Here is a 17,511-nt window from a genome sequence, read left to right on the forward strand (position 1 = left end):
AAAATTACATTAATTTTGTCTAGTCCATTAACATTTGACAGATTCAGATAAAAACTCCATTATATATATTAACAATGTCCAGTCCAGTAACATCTGATAAACTCAGACCAAAAAATTTTCATTACTTATCTTATTTAAAACAAGTAGTTCCTTTTTAAAAGTAGATTCCATAATCTCCCTTTTTATCTTATCATATCCATATTCTCTTTTTTCTTTTCATAATAGATTCAGTAGTCTACCTTTTGTCATTTTTATATCTTCCCCTTTTTCTTCAGTGTAGATTCAATGATCCACCTATTTATCCTATTATTTCTTTATCTTTTTTCTCAGAGTAGATTCGATGATCTATCTCATATCTATATTCTCTTTTTCTTTTTGCTTTCTAGGGGTGAAGATATCTTTAGGGAATCTTGAAAAGAAAATTTTGGGGTTAATCATCAAGTCCTGTATCGTTTGTCCAGTCTCTGGATAATAGGAAAGTTCAGGGCTTGTTTCAAGTCCCTGTTTGAGTAGTCTGTCAGGCTGGATCATCTCAACTAGTCCTCTCGAAATTGTTCTGACCAGTTTGTCGTCCAAAGTCGATTTTTCCATGGTGTTAATCAGCTTAATGGCTTTATCATAGTCCATGTGGAATCATCATTGTAGGATCCTGTCATCTTTTTGAAGATTTCAAAGTCACTGTTAGGCATGGTCATGGTTTCCTGCAGACTTTTTTTTTTTTTTTTTTTTTTTTTTTTTTTTTTTTTTTTTTTTTTTTTTTTTTGCCTCCTCTGTGGTTTGGAGCAATCACAGTCTGATAAATGTCTGTCTCTCGGAACCATGAACATTCTTCCCTAGAACAGAAAATCTTCACAACAATTTCTCCCCACCATTTGTCTTGCCAAACTTTTCCAAACTGACCTTTGCCGATGCTTTCTTGTAACGCGATAGTCCTGGCAATTCTTCTCTGAACCAGCAGCAGTAAACCCTTCGTTCCAGGTAGCAGCATCACCGCAGTCACCAACATGATGAGAAGGAGCTGGCAACTTGGAGCAGTAGCCACTGTTTCCATGGTCCCACCACTGTTTGTGATTCAGTCCGGGCCAAAGCTTCTCCCAAGCCTCCTAGGCTGGCCTCAAACTCGGGATCTTCCTGCCTCTGTCTCCTTCAGCAAATCCTACCGGCGTGCACCACCACAACCGGCACTTTTTCGTGAATTCGTACCACAAACGTTGGGCGCCAGATGTAGCAGGAATCTTAAAAGTTCTTATTAATAAAATCAAACCCGAGGCCAGTTATTGGGGTCAATGCTGGTAGATCAGAGAGACAGAATAAGCCACAGCTATCTCACCTCACCAGTTCCTTAGCTGGTCCTGTTTCCTCAGACTGGAAGCTTCTGTGTCCTCATCCCAATAGCTCTCAGCTGAACTGTGTTGCTCCAAAGCCTGAAAGCTTAACCAGCCAAATGCTTAACCAGCCAAAATGCCTAACCAGCCAAAATGCCTCTAGTTTCTGGTCCTCACGCCTTATATATCTTTATACTTTCTACCACCACTCCCTGGGATTAAAGGCTGGCTTTCTGGGATTAAAGGCGTGTCACCATGCTTGGCTATTTCCAATGTGGCCTTGAACTCACAGAGATCCAAAGGGATTTCTATCTCTGGAATGCCAGGATTAAAGGTGTGTGCTATCACCGCCTACCTAGTGGCTTTTCTGTTCTCTGACCCCAGATAAGTTTATTAAGGTACACAATATTTTGGGGAAAACAATACCACCACACCTGGCTGCGTCCTAGGCATGGGACCTAGAGATGATTCTTGAATATTACCAGCCTTAAGGGGCTCAAGCTGGGGTGTCACATAGGGTGACCCCCTTTAGAGAGTCTACATGTGCATCTTGTGCCTCCCCGGTAGCTTGAACCCCTGAGAAGGTAACTGTAGCCATAGACATTGACAACCCCAGAAACTCAGACCACTTCTGGCCCAGATTGCTGGCTGTCAAGCACTTCCCAGGGGAAAGGAGAGGCCTGGAAGCAGCTGTAACCCACAGGGGACAGGGATCCAAGTTCTCTTCAGGGCCACTGGAGAGAGTTCCCGGGGAGGGAGATAAGCATTGCATTGACTCTTAGATCCATCAAGAGTTCAGGCCGGGAAGGGCGTGCCAGGCAGAAGGAACAGCGTGGGCTGGGTTGGAGCACCACAGAAATGCTGAGCCTGGCTGTGAGGGAAGGGGCTGGTCCTGGGAGATGGTGTAAAGACTGGCATGGGTCTGGAAGAGGTGGCCACCCTCTCCTACCTGGGTAAAGGGCTAGCTGTGGGTGGGGTCCTCTGACTTTCCCGAGGATGCCCTCCACACACCCACCGCCTCTGATCCCGCAGACGCTGTCCATGCTCCCCACTAGGATCCTGAGGCTGCTCGAGTTTGTTGGGTTTTCAGGAAATAAGGTAACTGCCAAACTTTGGGCACCCACCATCTGCCCAGTCCAGGGCTGGAGCTGGGCCAGACAGAGTGGGGCTGAGGGACCATGGGGCCTGGGGCCTGTCCTGGCTTAGATCCCTCTCTGTGTGTGGCCCTGGGGAGAGTCTAGACCTCTCTGAGATGAAGCCTTCCCTCGGGGTTTGTGAAGGCACAGATCTCTCTCTGTCTATTATCTTGCAGGGTAGAGGACTGTGTGATAAGGGCAGATGAGAGGGCAGCCCCATAGGGGCCAGAGGCCACACTGTCTTTCCATGACATGTGTCAGGACCCCAGTCTTTCCCCATGGGTCACCTGCTCACTTCAAGGCCTTGAGCTAGGCCCTTTGTCCAAGGTCAGCTTTTGGTGCTTCTGCTTCATCTGTGAGTGTTCAGGGAGCCCTGTGCATCCAACCTTGAGAGGAACCAGGGGACTCACTGAGGCCAAGACCTGGCACACAGGCAGGGGCTGGAGGAAGCAGACCGAGGCAGCCCCCTTGAGGAGGTCACCAGTGTGGTGGAAGGAACACTGTCCAGGAAGTAACAGTTGTCCCCAGCCTCCTCCTCTCCTCCCTGTGACCCTGGGCAATTCCCTTTTTCCCATGAGCCTCCTCTCTGTAAAAATAAGAGGCTCCACATTGTCCTGCAGATGCTGGTGTGTGTTCTCTCTGGCCCTTCCTGATATCCTATATGTATGTGAATCCCTGCTTTTTGGTTTAACCTGTTATTTGTCCCCAAAATGACATTTCTTTTCACATATACAGTGTTCTGCCTGCATGTATGTCTGCACACCAGAAGAGGGCACCAGATCTCATTACAGATGGTTGTGAGCCACCATGTGGTTGCTGGGAATTGAATTCAGGACCTCTGGAAGAGCAACCATTGCTCTTAACCTCTGAGCCATCTCTCCAACCCAATGATGTCATTTTTAAAGGAAATGTTATTATACAATATCCATCTTTGCTTTTTTTTTTTTTTTTGTATTTTGAGGCAGGGTTTCTCTTTGTAATAGCTCTGGCTGTCCTGGAACTCGCCCTGTAGACCAGGCTGGTCTTGAACTCACAGAGATCCACCTGCCTTAGCCTCCTGCCTTAGCCTCCTGAGGATTAAAGGCGTGCACCACCACTGTCCGGCAAAACCCATCTTATTTAACCATGAAAAAAAGCGTTAGGAGTGCCATACAGAGCCAGGCATGATGGTGCACAACACTCAGGATGCAGAAGCAGAGGCAGGAGGATCTCTGAGTTTAAGGCCAGCAGCCTGGTCTATATAGTGGGTTTTAGGGCAGTTAGAGATATGGTGAGACCCTGTCTCAACAAACAAAACCAAACAGTGCCGCATAACAGTCTTCAGAAATAGATGTGGGGGCTGGAGAGATGGCTCAGAGGCTAAGAGCACCGACTGTTCTTCCAGAGGTCCTGAGTTCAATTCCCAGCACCCACATGGTGGCTCACAACCATCTGTAATGAGATCTGGCACCCTCTTCTGTGTACATAATAAATAAAAAAATGTTTAAAAAAAAAAAAAACAGATGTGGGGTTGGCCACGCTCAGCCTGTGCGGCTTCTCCTTATGGGTGAGAGCTGAGCTCTATGTGAACCCAGATCTGGGCCTTCTTTGGGGCACCATCAAAAGGACAGAGCACAAAGGCGGGAAACAGGCCACAAGGCTCAGTGCCTGCTAAGGCCCATCCTTGGCCCTGGGAAATCCCGTCTGTGGTCCACAGCTGGAGGCTCTGGGGGCTGGTGGGTTGCTCCCTAGAGCAGGCAGTTGGGCAGGTGGTCTCAGGAAGGCTGAGGTGGGAAGGTCCACCCTACCCTGCAGCTGCAGGTTGGGTGGAGCCTGTCCCAGACCAGGGCAGCTGTGGAGGGTTTGAGCAGGCCAGGCCTGTATTTGAGGAAAGGGCATGAATACTGAGGAAGGTAGATGGAGGGCAGAGACTACACACACAGGTTGGGTCTGGTCCCAGTGAGGGTCTGGAACAGTCTCCCCCGGGAAGCTTTTCTGGGACCCAGGCTTCTTCCCAGCACCGACTTGTAGTTAGGGTCGTTTTCCTGGCGTCATTCCTCCTCCTAAGCAGACAGGGCAGCTTGGCTGCCATGCCCATGACACGGTCAGGACTACGTGGGCGCGAGGGCAGCCCTCGGCTCGGGATCGCAATCCTGGCACCGCCGCCCCGGCCTCCGGAGAGAACGGTCTGTCTCATAACTGCCCACCTGGGTCCCGCGATTCTCTGGGAACCCCATCCTATGATCTTGTCCCCCCAGGACTACGGGCTGCTGCAGCTGGAGGAGGGCGCGGCAGGGCACAGCTTCCGCGCAGTGCTGTGTGTCATGCTGCTGCTGTGTTACCACACCTTCCTCACCTTCGTGCTCGGTAGGGAGACCCGGGGTGCCGGGGTGCCGGGGTGCCGGGGTGGCGGGCTCCTGGGTGAGAGGCTGACCCTGCTCGGGCGCCCAGGACTGGGGCCGAGCCCGGTCAGCGGGCCTGCTGCACCCGGCCTGTTGAACCTCCACTTACTCTCTGTGCAGGTTCCCGCTGTGAAATGGGGGTGATTGCTCCACCTTGTGGAAGGTGTGAAGATGCTGTCCCTTGTTCTACATGCAGACTCAGAAATGGCCTCCAGGTTGTTGAGCCTGTGATGTGTCGGGACAGTATCCACACTAATTTATTCAAGCCTCCTGTCACTCTAGAGATAGGGAGAATCGTGCCATTTCACAGAGGGAAAGGCAGAGGCCCCAAGAAAGCCTTGGCAGGCTTCTAGGAGGAAGACAGGTCCCAACAACGGTAACCTGAGCAATGCATCTCCTTGCCACCTGCAGGTACTGGGAATGTCAACATCGAGGAGGCAGAGAAGCTGCTGAAGCCCTACCTGAACCGATACCCCAAGGTGAGAGCAACCTCCGCTGGCCACCCCACCCCATCCTACCTGTACCCAGTGGACACACACAGATCCTCATGGGTGTCATTGCAGGGTGCCATCTTCCTGTTCTTTGCTGGGCGGATTGAAGCTATCAAAGGAAATATTGACGCCGTGAGTGATGTGGGGGCCTCTTGGGATGCCCCAGCCAGACACATACAAGCGTTCTTGGGGGCAGGGTGAGCCCATGAAAGAGCAGGGGTGTGAGAGGCACTCCTGACTGGGGTGGTCTGGGAGGAGGGAGGCCGTAGGCTTTTGATAGAGAGATATGGAGCATTCCTGGTCAGGAAAAGCTGCTGTCCAGGGCATGGTGACTAGGCTGGATGTGGTGAATAGGGTGGTGGTGGTCGGGGGGAGTGAGCTAGGAAGGGAAAGAACCATGGAAAGGGCAGGACAGGGCAGGTCACAGTCAGGGCCAGGTCCGGAGCACTGTGCCGATGTGGAGGACGACATTGTAGAGTCCCGGACGTCTCCAGCCAGTCTTACACCAGGGTAAATCCCCAGGTGTGGGTAACCATGGAAACGACTAGAATCTTTGGTATTTTCTCTGAGGTGCAGACATTACATCAGTGTAATACTAACACCCTCTGGGGCTGGGTAGATGGCACACAAGGAGACAACCCGAGTTTAGTCCCTAGCACCCACGTGAAAAAGTCACGCATGGTGGCACATGCTTGGAATCCCGGTCCTGGGGGGTGGGGGTGGGTAGGTCCCTGAGATTTGCTAGCCAGCCTAACCTAACTGGGGAGCCTCGGGTGTCAGTGAGAAGCCCTGTCTCAAAACAAAGAGGGACAGCTCCTGAGGAGCGGCACTTGAGGTTGACCCCGGCCTCGACCCACGTCCATGTACACACCAATGCCAACATTGCAGGATTAACACCCTGTTCTTCCTGTCCTGTCCCCGCCAACACACACACACACACACACACACACACACACACACACACACCCCAGTGTGCTCTGTTCCATGCTTTCATTTAGTGACAAACTCTCAAAAAGAAACAATCACAGGCCTGTAGCCGATTAGAGCCAGGACAGGAAGCCAGATTCCCTCTTCTCCTAGACAGCTGGTGCAGTTGTGGACCACCATGCCTCAGGGGAGGCCATCCCTGCGGTGGCACTAAAGGGTGCGGAGGGTGCTGGGGCTGGGTGGGCCCTCCATAGGCTGACCTGCCGCTGCCCACAGGCCATCCGGCGCTTCGAGGAGTGCTGTGAGGCCCAGCAGCGCTGGAAACAGTTCCACCACATGTGCTACTGGGAGCTCATGTGGTGCTTCACCTACAAGGGCCAGTGGAAGATGGCCTACTTCTACGCTGACCTGCTGAGCAAGGAGAACTCCTGGTCCAAGGTGGGCTGACACTGTGGGTCAGGGCATTGGGTGGCCAGGGCTCACCCAGGCAGGCCAAGGAGTCCCTGAACTGAGGGCCAAAGCTCTGACTGAACCCAGATGTGTCTGTCCACTGGGATCTAAAGAGAACCAGGTGTTTGACTAGGACCTGGGGTTGGGAAGCGTTGAAAGCTGGGACAAGCAGAGAAGCTTGGCTTGGTGCTGGGCACTGAATCCGGGGCCTTGTCCGTCTGTTCTAAGCATCCCCTTGGTCACTGAGCCACCTCCCTCCAACCCTAAGGTGTCAGCACAGCTGTGTAGTGACAAGGAATAGAGACACGCCTCACACGTCTAAGCAGGTGCTGTCTCATAGTATGGTAGCTTCCAGCCACACGGACACACACATGGAACACTCCAGCACAACCAAGACACTGAAAGTTCACAGTGTATTTATTTTTAATCAGCCCCCGTGGCTCTAGTGGTCACTGGGATCAAACAGATGTAAAGCACCAGGCTCATCGGCTCATCTAACTGAACTCACTTAGCATCACCTGACTCCAGGGATTCAAACTGTATCATCTGCCTTTGCCACCCCACCTGCAGTTGAGGTCTCTCCTCAGACGTCCGTGTTCTGCAGACAACTTCTCTTCACATGGCAGGCCAGGTGGCCAGGGGCTGCCCCAAAATTACAGCTTCCCTTTAGTTTCAACCCAAGTCCACGGTTAAGCCTCACACATCTCGTGTCAGCATCTAAAACAGGCGGGAAGGTTCTTTTCTGGAATGAGAGTAGCAAAGAGAGGTGTGTTTTCAGAAGGAAAATGGGGTGATGTGACTGGAAGAGGTGTGGGCGTGAGAGAGAACAGAGGGAGGAAATGGCAGTGTGGCAGATGTGCCATGTAGGCCAAATCAAGCGAAGCCTGTATCTGCCCAACACAGACAGCCAGACTCATCAAACAGTGCCGACATGCTGCATCGTGCTAGGATTAGTGGGAGTCTTACGGAACTCTAAAGCAAGCGTCTTCAGTGTCCAGTCTGATACATCGCACACCTACCCCATGACTTTATCCCTTGTCCACCGCAGATCTTGCTAATCAATCCTGGCACCCTCCCATGACCTTTGAAGCCTCGTGAAGAACTCCAGGCAGTTGTTAGAACAGCTCTGTCCTGACACATATCATGAGATCTACTTGTCGTCTGCATTCCATTTCCTTCTCACTCTGCCTACGCGTGGCTGTGGCCTCCGTGCTCTTTACCGGGAACCACGCTGAAGAGAAATCCTGGGGCAGGTGGAACTCGGAGGGAGCAGGTCCCCTGAGTAATCACTGTGTCTCTAGCTTTGTCTTTGTTCATTTTTCACCCAGTAAGGTAGAAGAGAGCAACCCCATTGTTTGGGAAGCAGTGGATTTGAGGTCATTCCCATGAGACTGTTCTCTTGACTGCTCAAGTCCTCCAGAGGAGGCTGGGTTTGCCTGGAGGCCTCCTGCTGTTGAAGGTGCGTCCTCAGGGCCTAGCTCTGGGGCCACATCTGTTCCTCCTTGTTCCCCATTCCCAACAAGAACAAAGAATCTTTCCTGTGGAGTGAGGGCAGGCAGCAGGATCTGCCCACATGGGAACAGGGAGACCTGATGTGACTCACAGCTACGGTGAGGTGCAGTGGGCAGGCCAGACTTCCTAGGCGTGGGGAAGTTAAGTCTGTTGTGAGAAACACTTCCCTGTGTGACTGTGGGGTAGTGAGATTTCCTCAGTCTGCAGTTAACTTCCTCAGGTAGGTTTCTTAGGAAAAATGGCCTTAGTTCCAGGGCCTGATCCCTTCCTGTTCTCCAGCACCGGACCACCACAGCATCCTTCAGCTTCCAACTCTAGGGATTTATTTGCCTGTGGACATTGCCATATATGCCAGCTCCCATATTCAGCTCCTTCTCTGCCTGGATCATTGAAAGTTCACCCTGTGGAGACTTTGAGTTTGCCCAGAGCTTGCAGCCTAGGGCCAAAATGGTAGGAATTTGACGGTGACGCTGCTCAGTCCTATAAAGGCAGCCTCGGAAGACCCAGCCAAGGGGACAAAGGGCTGATTCAGGAAGGCAAGATCTTTGAGCAGAGTCAAGGAGGATGATTTAGGGAGAAAATGAGAGGACAGACCGAACCCAGAGCAAGAAACAAAGGCTGGGGGTGAGGGCACCGCCCAGAGGTTCTGTGTTCACTGGGTGAGGGCTTGTGGCCTGAGAGTTGAGAGGGGGTGCTGGAGGCGTGGCCCTCTGCTGACTACTTGCCGGAGGCTTACAGACAGGCACTGCCTGCTTGGCACAGCCTGGGTTTCCTACTCCAATGAGGTAAACATCTGTGGAGTTAGAGGGTAAACATTTGACCCCAGGGAGAAGGGACTCAGATCAGAAAGGTGACTGTGGTCCCCATGATGTCCTTGGATGACTTGTCTGTTCACAAGTCACTGTAAACCCCAGCCTGACTGTGGCTGTACAGCGAGGGTGAGAGAGGTCTATTGGGGTGGGGTGGGGGTGTCTTAGGCTCTTAGAGCCTAAGAGAGAATGTGTCTTCACAGGCAAAGGCCCCTAAGGGCTGTGGAGGGATGGAGAAGAAACGGCATTAGATGATCCTAAGGAGGAGTTTGGGGCAGGTCGTGGAAGGTCTGAGAGGTTCTTTGGGCTATATTATAACTGTGGGGCAGAAAGACAAGGGGCGGGGAGAATGAGAGTGAGGAGAGGGAGAGGGGAGAAGAGAGGAGAGAGAGAGAGAGAAGGTCTCACTTAGCCCAGGCTGGCCTCAAACTTGCAATGAAGCAAAGAATGAACTCAGTAACTACTTGCCCACCTTCCCAGCTGCTGCGGTCACAGACATGTATAACCATGCCTGGATCCTAACTTATTTGTTAATTGGTTGATTTGTCAGACAAACCTTTTGTTTGTATGTTTGTTTTGAGACAAGATTTCTCCATGTAGCTCTGGTGTCCTGGAGCTCACTCTGTAGACTAGGTTGACCTCAAACTCACGGAGACCCACCTGCCTCTGCCTCCCAAGTGCTGGGATTAAAGGCGTGCGCCACCAACGCCCGGCTAAGACAAATCTTTTTAAAGCCATTTTTTTTTTTTTTAAAAAAAAAACAGACATCACAAGGTTTTTGACCTGGTTATTTCATGCTAATTAGAGGCCCTACTGTTGGCTTTAAATTCTTAGCTTAAAAACCTGAAAACTGTGTTTAGGGCAGTGTTCCAGTGAGAATGGTGTTCCTGGGGTTGGAGGAGGTTGTGGATTCTCTCCTTTGCTTATGAAACTGGTTTAGTATATATGTACTACTACCATTTCTTTATTAAGTTCAGAAGCTGTCTCAGGCATTTAAGCTAGAAGAAAAAAGCTAGCCAAGAGGTACCGTCCCTGGAACACCAGGGACAGGGGAGAGGTAGAGGGCACAGAGTGACGTCATGTTAAAGGTTCCATGAGAAGACTCCATTACACGCCCACAGAGACCAGCTTGGCCCCCAGTTTGACGCATAGGCCACCTTGACGCTCTGTGTTCCAGCATGGATGATGCAGGTGGAGATTCCAGGATCCCTTTCCTTCTCCACCTGTGTCTTGGCGACTGGCAGGTATTTTCCTGGGCAGCAGCCCTGGGAGAAAGCTTTTCAAAACTTGGCCACTTGAGGGCAGCCCAGAGGCAAACACCTCTAACCCTAACCCCAGTGCCTTCCTCGTGGGACTTGCTGATGGGGCCAGGTCACTCTGCAGCTCAGCAGTGCACCCCACTTTCCCTGTCAGGCGGCCTATGGATCTAGCAGGCACGGTCCTTTTAGACGTCTTCTTTAGGATGGACTGAGGTGACGGTGTAAAAGTGAGTGATGTAGGTCTACCACGGAGCCCTGCCAGGGTCCTGTTCACTCTTCCGGATGTATACCTCTTTCATAGAGTCCCTACGGTGTCCCGTGCATGTCCTACCTCTCCATTTCCACTCAGATGGGTACGGTACCCACGAGTCTCTGAATCTTCCCCTCATCCTTCAAGGGCCACCTGGGGTCACTGCTTCCCGGTGGCGCCCCTCCATGCTCACCCTGCCTCTGCCTTGGCTGAGCAGGCCTGCATGGTGCTTGGGTCTTTCTCTTGACGGAGTGAGTCAAGGTGAAGAGGAAGGCTGTTTGCAGGCACCTAACTCCCAGCTCAAGATTCCTCCGTTGCTTCGGTGACCTCCCCTGGGGACTTGGTGACCATACCTCTCTCTGCTGGACCACAGTGAGGGCCGAACACGGTGCTTGTGCCGGTGCGGGGCTGTGAGCGGAGGGAGGGTTGCTCCGGTCTCACTGTTGCTCTCTCCCATAGGCCACCTACATCTACATGAAGGCTGCCTACCTCAGCATGTTTGAGAAGGAAGACTACAAGCCATTCGGCGATGATGAAGTGGAGTTATTCAGGTCTGCCCCGCCATGGTGCTCCTGCTCTAGGTCTTCTGTGGACAGACCAGTTAGGTGCTGTTCTTGGCTGCCTGAGCTGGAGTGGTAGGAGAGGCACTCCCAGCTCTAAGTGCCCCGTGCCCTTACTCCCGTCTGGCCAGCACACCATGCCAGTGCTGCCGCTGGCTAGAATCCTTTGAATGTCTTTTGTCAGAATCTCCTAGCACTCATCTCTTTCATCTTGTCACTAGGACAGAGAAGGACACGGTATTAGTCACTTCCGATGCCCTGACAAAGCACTGCCACCAAGGCAGACTCATGGGAGAAAGTTTATTTTGGCTTAAGTTCCTAGAGGATGGCATCATGGCAGGGGTGATGGCAGGGGGTGCTGGTAAAGGGTTGGGTGGGCATGGTAACAAGCACCAGGCATGGTGCAGCAAGAGCAGGAAGCTGAGAGCAGAACTGGAAGGAAGGTGAGGCTATGAACTCTCAAAGCCCGCCTCCGGTGACACACTTCCTCTCAACAGCACCACCAACTGGGAGCCAAGTGTTCAAATGCCTGAGCCTATGGGGAATGTTTTTCACTTAAGCCAGACTCTGAGGTCCAGAGAGGAAGACCTATCAGCTGAGTTAGCTAAAGCCACAAAGAAGCAAGGCACATGACGTTGACTCAAAGCAACAGAACTAAATCCCTTTCCCAGCTGGGACACCTTGGACAATTCCTGTAAGATAGGAAGAGCAAGCAGTGTAGTTTTGCAATTGGAAAATGTATTTGGAGACCCTGGAGTAGAACTTGGAACCTACGGGACTGCCCCAGGGTGCTGCTGTTTTTATTATTCTCTGGATCACTCATCTGCCTTTTGTGAAGAGTCAAAAATGTTAGAGGATGGAGTCTGGAGCCTTCTTCCAGGGTCAAGATGAGGCTGGCTGGCTCCATGACAGACCTTGGTTAGTGCTGTGACGGAGCACTTACGTGCAGAGTGCCTGCTGCTACAGCGAACTCCGTGGTCCCAGCTCACACAATTCCCCCGGAAGGCTTGTGGGGTGGTGCAATCTACGCTGTTGAGATTAGAAAACAGACCCAGAGAGGTTCTGCAATAAGTCAGCAGCAACAAGGAACCTGGGGTGGCCTCGCCCGTCCAGTTGTTTCCTGAGCCCATACAGCTTGGGCTCTGAGATCCCAGCCACACCCAGTGGCCAGGCAGCTGGTAGTGGGTGAGGCTCCAGGCAAGGCCTGCCCGGCTGTGTGCATTTTATTCTATCCTTGAAACAGCTGAGGGCACAGTTCAGGAGGCTGGAGTTAATTAAGGGTTTGAGCTGTCTGTCTGTGCAGGCCCCTCCCTTTCTCCGGGTGTTGGTCTTGCCTGTGAAACTAGGATTAGACTTTTGTGGGCCCTCCCAGGAAGGCCTGGGCGTCAAGGGGAGATAAGTAGGTGGCAGGCCTGAGGGATAGCTAGTACACTCTCACACTGCCAGCCCTAGAGCCTTTGCAAGCAATCAGGTCATGCAGGGACTGTGAAATGAGACCATAACCACAGGCTGGCTCACGCCTTGAAATGCTTTTTAGAGTTAAGCTCTCTCATTATACAGCGTGGAAACTGAGGCCTAGATAGGTCAAGTTGAGAGTGGAAACCTGCTCCATTCTCCCTACACTCCTGCCCCATTGTTGATAGGGATTGAACATGTTAGGCAGGAGCCCTGCCCCTGAACCAGACTCTTAACCCTTCTTTCCCCATTTCTCTTTTAGGGCTGTGCCAGGCTTGAAGCTCAAAATTGCTGGCAAGTCTCTACCCACAGAGAAGTTTGCCATCCGCAAGTCCAGACGCTACCTCTCCCCCAACCCCATCTCACTGCCAATCCCTGCTCTGGTGAGTAGGAAGACAGCCTCTGGGGCAGTTGGATGAATGGATTGGAGAGGGTTTCACAATTCACCTGGGCTGGGGTGACCGGCCAGCAGGCTGCAGCTGCCTCAAGGCAGCAAGAACAGCTCTCCCAGATACTAGACAACACCCAGCCCCAAGCAGAGGGATCCCCTGGCTGTCTTGTTCCTAGAAAGACTGTTCTGTTGTCACAGGATTCTAATCACTACTTACGCTGTCTTCATTAGATCAATCTTTTCTGAGGTGAGGGTGGGGGTCTCAGCTCAGATTATGTTTGACTCTGAACAAAACCTGCATGGCAAGGGGTGTAAGGCCTAAACCAGGTCAGTAGAAGGATGACCGACCTTGTCTAGCCCACAAAATCTGAACTCAGCTGTGAGGCTCCAGAGCCTAAATGCAGGGCCACTGTTAGGCTAAGTCCATGCATGGTTGGAGCTGGTATCAGATAATCTGAGTCCAGAAGAGGAGGAGCCCTGCTTTGCTTGCTGGAGTACTTTGTAGTCCCAGCTCTCCCGTTCAAGAGTGTGTGACCTCAGGGTCCTCCTACTGGGAAGTCAACATCTTCATCGGCTTCTGGCCCATTCAGGCAGAGGTGTGAGAACCCATGACGACTTGTGTCATACTTCCTAAGCTGACCTTTTCTACTTCGTTTATTCTGTTTAGAGCTTGTATCCTCTGTAAGCTTTGAAGTATTTTCCATGCTGAGTACAGCAGCACATACTTGTAACCCCAGCACTGGGAAGGTGGAGGCAGAAGGGTTCTCCTCAACCTGCATAGTGAATTTGAGTCTGGGATACATGAGACCCTGTCTCAAAAAATTTTTGGTTTAAAATGTACAATAATTATTATGATCAAATGGGGAAGAAGGTATTATAGGAAGGCAAGGAGATGTGACTATACCCACAACTTAAATGCTACTTATGTAGAAAGTGATCCATGACCCAGTCCACTGGGAGGGATAGGCCTAAACCAGGCTACATACTGCTGATTCTTCTAGAGCCTTTACAGCCAGTTTCTATCCGAGACCACAGAGCAACTTCAAGAACACTGATCTAAATCTGCACTGTATAAGACTTTGTAACAATCTTTCATGGCTTTACACGGACTGCATTCATATCCATTACCCAGCTTGATGATTTAGGAAATGTGACTCTAAGCTAACAGAAAACTCAAATATTAAATTTTCATTTTCAATATCAGTCAAGGAGGAAAAAGGGAATCAGGATTCCTGTTTTCTAATTCCCAATGAAGAGGCTGCCATTTTTTAGGCCACTGTTGTCAGGGTGAGGGTCTTAGGCGCCGCTGTCTTGAGGTGCTTCATAGTTTCCTCCAGTTAGGGAAGTCCTGCCAACTGGAACAGGGAGGGCTTCCAGGGCAGGGGTGGGCATGACCCACCCCTCAAGGAGGGAGGAGTCTGGGTAAAGAGAGGGTATAATAGCATTCATAACGGCTGCAGCACGCAAACAGCTGAAACCTATTGGCAGTTGAGCCACGCTAAATCCTCATGGAATATGACTCTCAATAACAAATCCCTGGTAAGGCTGCCTCCATAAAGCCCTCGGCCCTACAGCTTCACAGTCTGGGAGAAGACCTGGAAGATCAGGGATCCAAAGGCCTCAGGCCTTTTGAACTGAGCTGCCTGTTTTACAGATGGGAAAACTGAGGCCCTGCTGAGGCAGAGACCCAGGACTGACTTGCCTCACTCCCACTCTCAGGAAATGATGTACATCTGGAATGGCTATGCTGTGATTGGGAAGCAGCCAAAACTCACAGATGGGATGCTTGAGGTCATCACCAAGGCCGAAGAGATGCTGGCAACTGGCCCAGGTGATTACCCTCGGCTCTTGAACCTGCCAGGCTAGGTCAGGTCTTTCGAGTCGAAGGCTCCTCTGCCAAAGCTGTCCTCTCTCATTCTGCCGTCCCGTAACCAGTCTTCCAGAAGACCAGCGTTAGCTCCTCTAAGCAAGTGTCCCTCGTCTCCTTGTCCAGGCCTTCTCTTGAGTTCCTCCAGTCGCTCCTAATTCACTCTGGAGCCATTATCTCAGCATCTGTCTTCTCAGATGTGAGTCCCCTGAGGTGAACTGTGTCAGATCACCTGTGTCCCGGGCTCCAGAGGGGCTCCCTGAGCACCTGTTGCGGAAGTGAGCAAGCCTCCCTTCTCCCCCACACCCTCCTTCTCAGAGAACGAGTACTCAGCTGATGACGACTGCCTGGTCAAGCTGCTGAAAGGCCTGTGTCTGAAATACCTGGGCCGGGTCCAGGAGGCAGAGGAGAACTTCAGGAGCATCGCTGCCAAGTAAGTGCTTCTGGCTGCTCCCGCTGGGCTCGGCTTCTCCACCCCCCACCACCACAGTGGCTATCTCCAGTCAACCATTCACCATACATGTGCTGGTGTCTACTCTGTGTAAGGATAGAGCTGATGGTTAACTTGGATATTTATGGCACACACTTTTTTTTTTAACATATATAATCAACTCTGTTCATTTTTTTTACAGGAAGGTTGTTTATTTTTTCTGAACATTTATTATGTATAGTGTTCTGTCTGCATGTATGGCTGCATGCCAGAAGAGGGCACCAGATCTCATTACAGATGGTTGGTAGCCATCATGTGGTTGCTGGGAGTTGAACTCAGGACCTCTGGAAGAGCAGCCAGTGCTCTTAACCTCTGAGCCATCTCTCAGCCCGGCACATGTTTTTAATCCCAGCACTTAGAAAGCAGAGGCAGGAGATCTCTAAGGGTTGGGGGCCAAGACATAGTGAGACTTTGTTTCAGTAAATAAATTTGGAAGTTTAGCAGCTAGACAAAAGCAAAGGAGAAAGTTTTAAGTGGAGTGTGGCTGGACACAGGACACATACCAGCTTCGGGTGACAACAGTGAGGACCTGTCCTACCTGACTAAAACTATGAAGGCCAGACTAAGGGCCTGGTCTTCACAGGACTAAGCCAGCCCGCAGATGGGAGTCAGTAAGGGATAGGGAAGGAAGACAGTCTGTCTCCAGGGCAGCATGGGGCAGAGGGTACCAGACAGGGAACAGGCTTCCCAGCTTAACCGACCATTCAACCTGGAGAAGCAGTGGTTGGGACTCAAACAGGGAGGTGAGCTAAGGCCATGTGGGACACAGTCTGAGGATCCCAGCTTTCCTAAGAGAAGGAATATGAAGTTCCCAGAAGCGGACCTGAAGGATGGACCATGTCTGCTTCTATTCTGCAGTGAGAAGAAGATTAAATATGACCACTACTTGATCCCAAATGCCCTGCTGGAGTTGGCCCTGCTGTTCATGGAGCAAGGCAGAAACGAAGAGGCCATCAAACTCCTCGACTCTGCCAAGTAAGACTTGGTCAACCCCGTATTTCCTATGGTGCTCCCACAGAACCGAGGTGCCCAGGCACCAGTGAGGCTGCCGGCAAGGGCAAGTGTTCTGGGAACGCAGCTCTAACCTGCCACAACCGAGCTTTCCCCTCAGCTTACAAATTTAGCTGGAATTCTTGAGACAAAGGCCCACCCTAAGCCAGCTACAAAGCTGGTATAAAGACCCAAGTGTCCTGACTTCAAGCTCAAGGGCCCAACAGGACCAAGATGACAAGAGGGCCTGGCAGCAGGGTGGGAGAGTACAGCCTTTGAAATGAGCCTTCCATTGCTTAGGGCTTAGCTCTTGTCTTGAATCCCTCAGTGTCCTGAAAACTCACTTTTCAGACTGTATAAGGATGGTGGTGGTGTCTCACATAGCTCAAACGTATGATACATTTCCCACAACAGCCAAGCCTCTTGTGTCTGATCCTTTGCTCCCCTTTAGGCAAAACTACAAGAACTACTCCATGGAGTCGAGGACACACTTTCGAATCCAGGCAGCCACACTCCAGGCCAGATCTTCCCTGGACGGCAGCAGATCCACAGTTTCATCGGTGTCCTTGTAGCTTTTGGCAGCAGCACTCCTGGGCTCAAAGAGGAACACACAGCTAGCTGGACAGAGCTCCTGGAAACATTTCAAAAGATCCCCCTCCCTCTGCCTTCCTTGGGGTCCACCTGGTGCTCCTGTGGGATGCACAAGAAGATCTGTGCAGAAGCAGAGACAGCGTTTTTACCAGTGTGGCCAAGGCCTTTGCCAGGGGCAGAGCAGGCGGAGCCCTCTGCCAGTCCTATCACACATACGGGTACTTGTTTTACACTGTGATGTTCAAGAGAATGTATGAAAGTTTACATTTCTTTAGAAATACATTGATGGGATTATAGTTGGCCTTTAAAAAAAAAAAAACCTAACCAAAAAATAATTGCTGTAAATCTGTTTTCACCCATTGTGGAAGTAAATCTCTCTACATGCTGCCAAGGCCAAACTGCTTTTGAAATCTCAGCAATGTCTTAGTTTTTGAGGGTAGAACAGGGGCGTTCCTAGTATCTGAACTTCAAAGTTCTATACACAAAATTCCAGGACAGCCAGACTGTCTAAAAAATAAACTAAATTAAGTTGCTAGCATTTAAAAATGAGCTTTCATGAATTTGGAATTTTGTCTTCTAAAGGCAGGAGAACCCAAAGTTCAGTTATTCTTGGAGAGTTTGAAGCCA

At 51.0% G+C, this 17,511-nt stretch overlaps 1 protein-coding gene across 13 annotated transcripts in view; it reads left to right on the plus strand.

Annotated features, from left to right (window-relative positions):
- Ttc39a (tetratricopeptide repeat domain 39A) overlaps window positions 1-17,430 on the plus strand; it is a 54,210-nt gene extending 36,780 nt beyond the window's left edge. For 10 of the 13 annotated variants that reach the window (XM_076564751.1, XM_076564749.1, XM_042271598.2 and 7 more), the window contains 11 exons: window positions 2,358-2,423; window positions 4,699-4,807; window positions 5,254-5,321; window positions 5,406-5,465; window positions 6,537-6,698; window positions 11,000-11,091; window positions 12,818-12,938; window positions 14,666-14,777; window positions 15,132-15,246; window positions 16,162-16,278; window positions 16,745-17,430. In XM_076564751.1, the coding sequence (XP_076420866.1) occupies window positions 2,358-2,423; window positions 4,699-4,807; window positions 5,254-5,321; window positions 5,406-5,465; window positions 6,537-6,698; window positions 11,000-11,091; window positions 12,818-12,938; window positions 14,666-14,777; window positions 15,132-15,246; window positions 16,162-16,278; window positions 16,745-16,865 (1,143 nt within the window). In that variant the 3' untranslated portion in view covers window positions 16,866-17,430. Of the gene's footprint in view, window positions 1-2,357; window positions 2,424-4,698; window positions 4,808-5,253; window positions 5,322-5,405; window positions 5,466-6,536; window positions 6,699-10,999; window positions 11,092-12,817; window positions 12,939-14,600; window positions 14,778-15,131; window positions 15,247-16,161; window positions 16,279-16,744 lie in introns of those variants that run through there. The other 3 variants (XM_076564750.1, XM_076564752.1, XM_015996495.2) reach the window with 2 other exon arrangements.
- The last annotated feature ends 81 nt before the right edge of the window (window positions 17,431-17,511 follow it).

Source organism: Peromyscus maniculatus, chromosome 2, assembly GCF_049852395.1.
Source record: "Peromyscus maniculatus bairdii isolate BWxNUB_F1_BW_parent chromosome 2, HU_Pman_BW_mat_3.1, whole genome shotgun sequence".
Classification (NCBI taxonomy): domain Eukaryota; kingdom Metazoa; phylum Chordata; class Mammalia; order Rodentia; family Cricetidae; genus Peromyscus; species Peromyscus maniculatus.